Genomic DNA, 4200 nt, shown 5'->3' with positions numbered 1-4200 from the left:
TGGCTTCTGAAGCTTGTCGTTGCCCACAGCTATCCTCTGCCTCTCGTTTCAAGAGAACATCTAGCCCCTTTGCAGACAAGAAAAACCATTACTTTGCATACCCTTGTAGTATCTGGCCTCCTCAGTGCTTGTTCTCTATTGTCCAGACTCCACTGCTGTTGTATCATGCATGGGCCACTGCAACTCACATCAGAGCTTTTTCGTTGTGTGTCCTAACTCACGGCATATCAGTTCTGATATAAACACTAATATCTCAGTCGAATCCACACAAAAGATCTCGTCGTTTCTTCTTTTTCTTCTTCCTCTTAACTCTTGTACTGCTAATCTTTGATTTCGCATGATGGTCTCTATCTTTCAAACTTTACCTCAGATTAATCACCATGAGCTCTGATACCAGAGCTCTAATACCACTTGTTGGGTAATAGATGATCCCTGATTTTAACCTCCGATTGTCCAGAGATCAAACCACAAACCACAAGATAAAAACAATAGCAATGAAGAAAAAAAACACTGAGATTTACATGGTCGGTCAACTAAGTTCAACCTGCATTTACAGGGCAACAATTCGAGATATCCACTACGTTTGAGGGAGAACATGACAAGAGAGATCACTAATCTCTCTATCTCCCAGCCTCACATACGCTCTCTCATACTCTCTCCTAAGCCCTCAATCTCATCTCAAGCCCTCTCACATGAGAGATTTATATAGTGCTATCAAAAAAAAAAAAAACCCTAGAACTAACTTATTCCAAAGGCCCATGATAGGCTTAAAAGCCCACTGGATACTAAAATAGATACGAGACATATCCAACAATAGGGTATCGTCAAGAAATTGAAGCTTAAAGATGGAAGGTAGTGACATTGTCACGAAGTATGGGTATCATGCTGTGGAGATCATCTGCCACTAGGACAAGAGGAGTAATGAGGGATCCCTTATAGAAGGCACACTTCTAGAATTATCGGGATTATATAAGTTCAATAACGCTCAACTAAACAACAGAAGATATTCCCAGCAATAATTCTTAAACTTTAACTAATGTTATAAAGAAAAGTGGTGTATGTGCAAGGCCACTCATCAGGGATCCACAAATACATCATAAGCGGCGTAAAAAAACATATATGAATACAACAGTACTGATACTTTTTTCTTTATCAAATGCACATACAAAGAACTATTACTGTATGAACATTGAAGCCAGTATTGTAATTGCTAAAAAAGGTACAAATTCAGATCTAACAGTTTCTAGCTTAATATTATTTGAATAGTACTAAAATGTTTAGAAAAAAAATAGGTTCAAGTGTAACTTTTTTGCGTTAGGGAAATGAAAAAAACATAAACATACTTTGCTGGTTCTATGATTTATCTGACATCACAATGTAAGTAATGCCTAAGGCAGTACATTGGAATGTGTATTCGGGTATTATATAGTGCCTCGATATTCACACTCGGTACCTTACAATACCATATGTATTTATATCATATTTTAATGGCATATCATGCTTGTCATCATATAAATATTGGATTACTAGCATTCACACTTGTCTATGCTCGTACTCATGTTCATTAACCCTTAGATAAGTCTGCAGGCATTATCATTCAAACTCTGTTTAAAACAAATAAACTAGGCTCAAGTAGATCAGATATATCCATTCTGCTGAAGGTGTTATTTGTTTTCTGAATATTATATGTTAGCTACCATCTAATCTGCTTATAATTTCACTGTCTAAATTGCGGGAATTATCTCCTAAAACCATCTAAAACTGGGTTATTGTGCTGAAAATTTCTGTAGGTGTGGGGAACCTGCTAGATGTTAAGCTGGATTGAATACTATTAAGAGCAAAAAGTTATAAATAGTGTAGAGCTCAGGAAACTTAACGCATCCTGCAGATCATGGCTTTATTCATATTCTTAATAACTTTAGGCGATAGAGTTTGACAAGGACTTGATGTCAATGTTGCACCTCCTAATATAGATCTGTGTTTGCTTTGCCTTTTCAATCGCTTATCATTCGGATTCCCTCATTAAAAATATAGTTGAGGATAGACCCTCTGTATTGCCTAATTGCAAATAGATCACCCATTTCTGGATAGACCCCTTATAGTTCTATTGTTGTGGAGTGACCCCCTGAATGAATTTTTTGTTGGCTATTTTACCCTTAGAGAATGGGATTTTTTTTTTGACGAATAGATCTCCTGAGGTTTAAAAGAGTAAAAAAAATCACCCAGGGCCTATTGGGCGATAGTAAAGGGGGTCTATCTGCTACATAGAACCACAGGGGGTCTATATGCAATTGGGTGATAGTATACAGGGCAATTTGCAATTAACCCTTAAAATAAAAAACGATAATCTAGATATACATTTGCAGTCTAGTTGATTGTTGTTTTGCTTCATCAGGTGTTCGATATGTTTAGCAGATTATGAAGAGAAAGAGATACTACGGGTGATGCCCACATGTAACCATAACTTTCATGTTGCTTGCATCGATGTCTGGCTCCAGAAACAATCCACATGTCCAATTTGTCGTTTGCCACTGAGTGACATGTTTGAAGTGCCTCCCGAATTTGAAGTTCTTCATGAACAAAACAATACTGAGCATACTGACGAGCATTCTAACCAATGGTTACTGCCCAGCCATCGAAGATCAGAAGGCATCGAGAGTAACCAAGAAACCCGTGATTCTGTATCTATAAACATTGGAGGATAGTGGAGTTAAGTTCGAAGTAAAATGAGCCCCAAGGTTCTGCCTCAAAATTTTGGTTTATATCCATGGAGAATGCATATTTAGCTCGTGTTTGCTTTGTATATTGCTCTCCTGAATATTGCCATATAAAATGCAGATTCTGTGTAGAGCCTAGATAAGAGTGTGTACTGTAAGATTCTTTGTAGTTTGGTCGTTTTGTAGTAATCTGAATTATTTCATGAGTTTCTCAAACTTTTGTATGTTTCTATGGTGATGGAGATCAATGCTAAGTATAGTGATCTCATGTGTATGTAAATATCTGTAAGATTGATTTTTTATGTAAGTATCTGTAAGATTGATTTTTTCCCTCATCAAAGGAGAATAAAAATTTTCTTCTTTCTTAGTTTCTTAAAATAGTTTGCTCTGTTCAATCAAGTTTGGAAATGTGGCTTTCAGTTCCGTTGTGTTGGTATAGAAATTAAATCTTGCATAAAGATATTCAACTTTCTGCTGTGAACTGCATCCATCTGTTTCATCGCGTGAAGAAACATAAAGAATATTACAGGTGATGTGGCCGTGAACTCTTTACATCTAGTTCAATGATGCAAGTCTTGCAAATTTACATCTAAATAGGTTCATCTAGTTGCTTATTGACATAAACATGACTGTTATTGACTCTTGCATTATGCGTATGTTTGCTTTTCATTCATGTTTCCCCCAACTTTTTTCTGTTTCCCCCATCTTTTTTCTTTTCTTTTCTGCTTCTTAGAAACTATTTAGGAATATGGCACGACCCTTTGGAAACGCTCAAAATGTTTATAAACAATCATTTAGACCTTAACCAATAGGAGAGCTTTCCATAGAGTAACCACTAGGAGAGTAACCACTGAAATTTGATAAATAACCATTTAGACCTTAACGAATAGGAGAGCTTTTCATAGAGCAAAAATTATAAGCCTCAATTCTTACCATGACGTTAAAGTTTAGGTGCACTGGCACGAACCTTTTGACATGGTAATAGAGCAATCAAAAAGCCGCACAATATACGAGGCAATGTTGACTAATGACATTTTGATATCTAATCTTATATTTAGTAAGTAAGCAGTTGTTGAGCCAATCATCGCTCATTTTATTTCGCAACTTAATTTTTATCAATTTCATTGTAGAGAAAACTCTTTCCACAGCTGTCGTTGCCACGAGTAAAATCAATGCAAACTTTAAAAGTAAATAAACCAAAGGATAGACATTTTGCTTTTAAGTCTCCATAATTTTCCTTGAAGGATCACCTATTCCCTTCATATTAGACTTTAGAGCTTTGGTACTTTCACTATAACTTTAGAGCTTTGGTGCAGTCGCAGTGTCCTTTGACATGATAGAGCATAAAATTGTAACGCTCACCACAATTCAAGAATTTTGGTACGTACAATGGCAGGTATCAGAGCTACACAGGTTAAAGTCCTAAATGCCACAAGACTATAAAGAAAGGGAAAAAAAACATGATTTAGTTCTACACATTACA

At 36.2% G+C, this 4200-nt stretch overlaps 1 protein-coding gene across 1 annotated transcript in view; it reads left to right on the top strand.

The window, feature by feature from the left end:
- LOC109826271 (putative RING-H2 finger protein ATL69) overlaps window positions 1–3077 on the top strand; it is a 14480-nt gene extending 11403 nt beyond the window's left edge. Inside the window, exon 3 of the mRNA XM_020393275.1 lies at window positions 2396–3077. Coding sequence (XP_020248864.1) covers window positions 2396–2705 — 310 coding nt within the window. The 3' untranslated portion in view covers window positions 2706–3077. The remainder of the gene's footprint in view (window positions 1–2395) is intronic.

Source organism: Asparagus officinalis, chromosome 10 (assembly GCF_001876935.1).
Source record: "Asparagus officinalis chromosome 10, Aspof.V1, whole genome shotgun sequence".
Lineage (NCBI taxonomy): Eukaryota > Viridiplantae > Streptophyta > Magnoliopsida > Asparagales > Asparagaceae > Asparagus > Asparagus officinalis.
The sequence above is the reverse complement of the archived record's forward strand: the minus strand, read 5'-3'. Positions and strand labels throughout refer to the sequence as shown.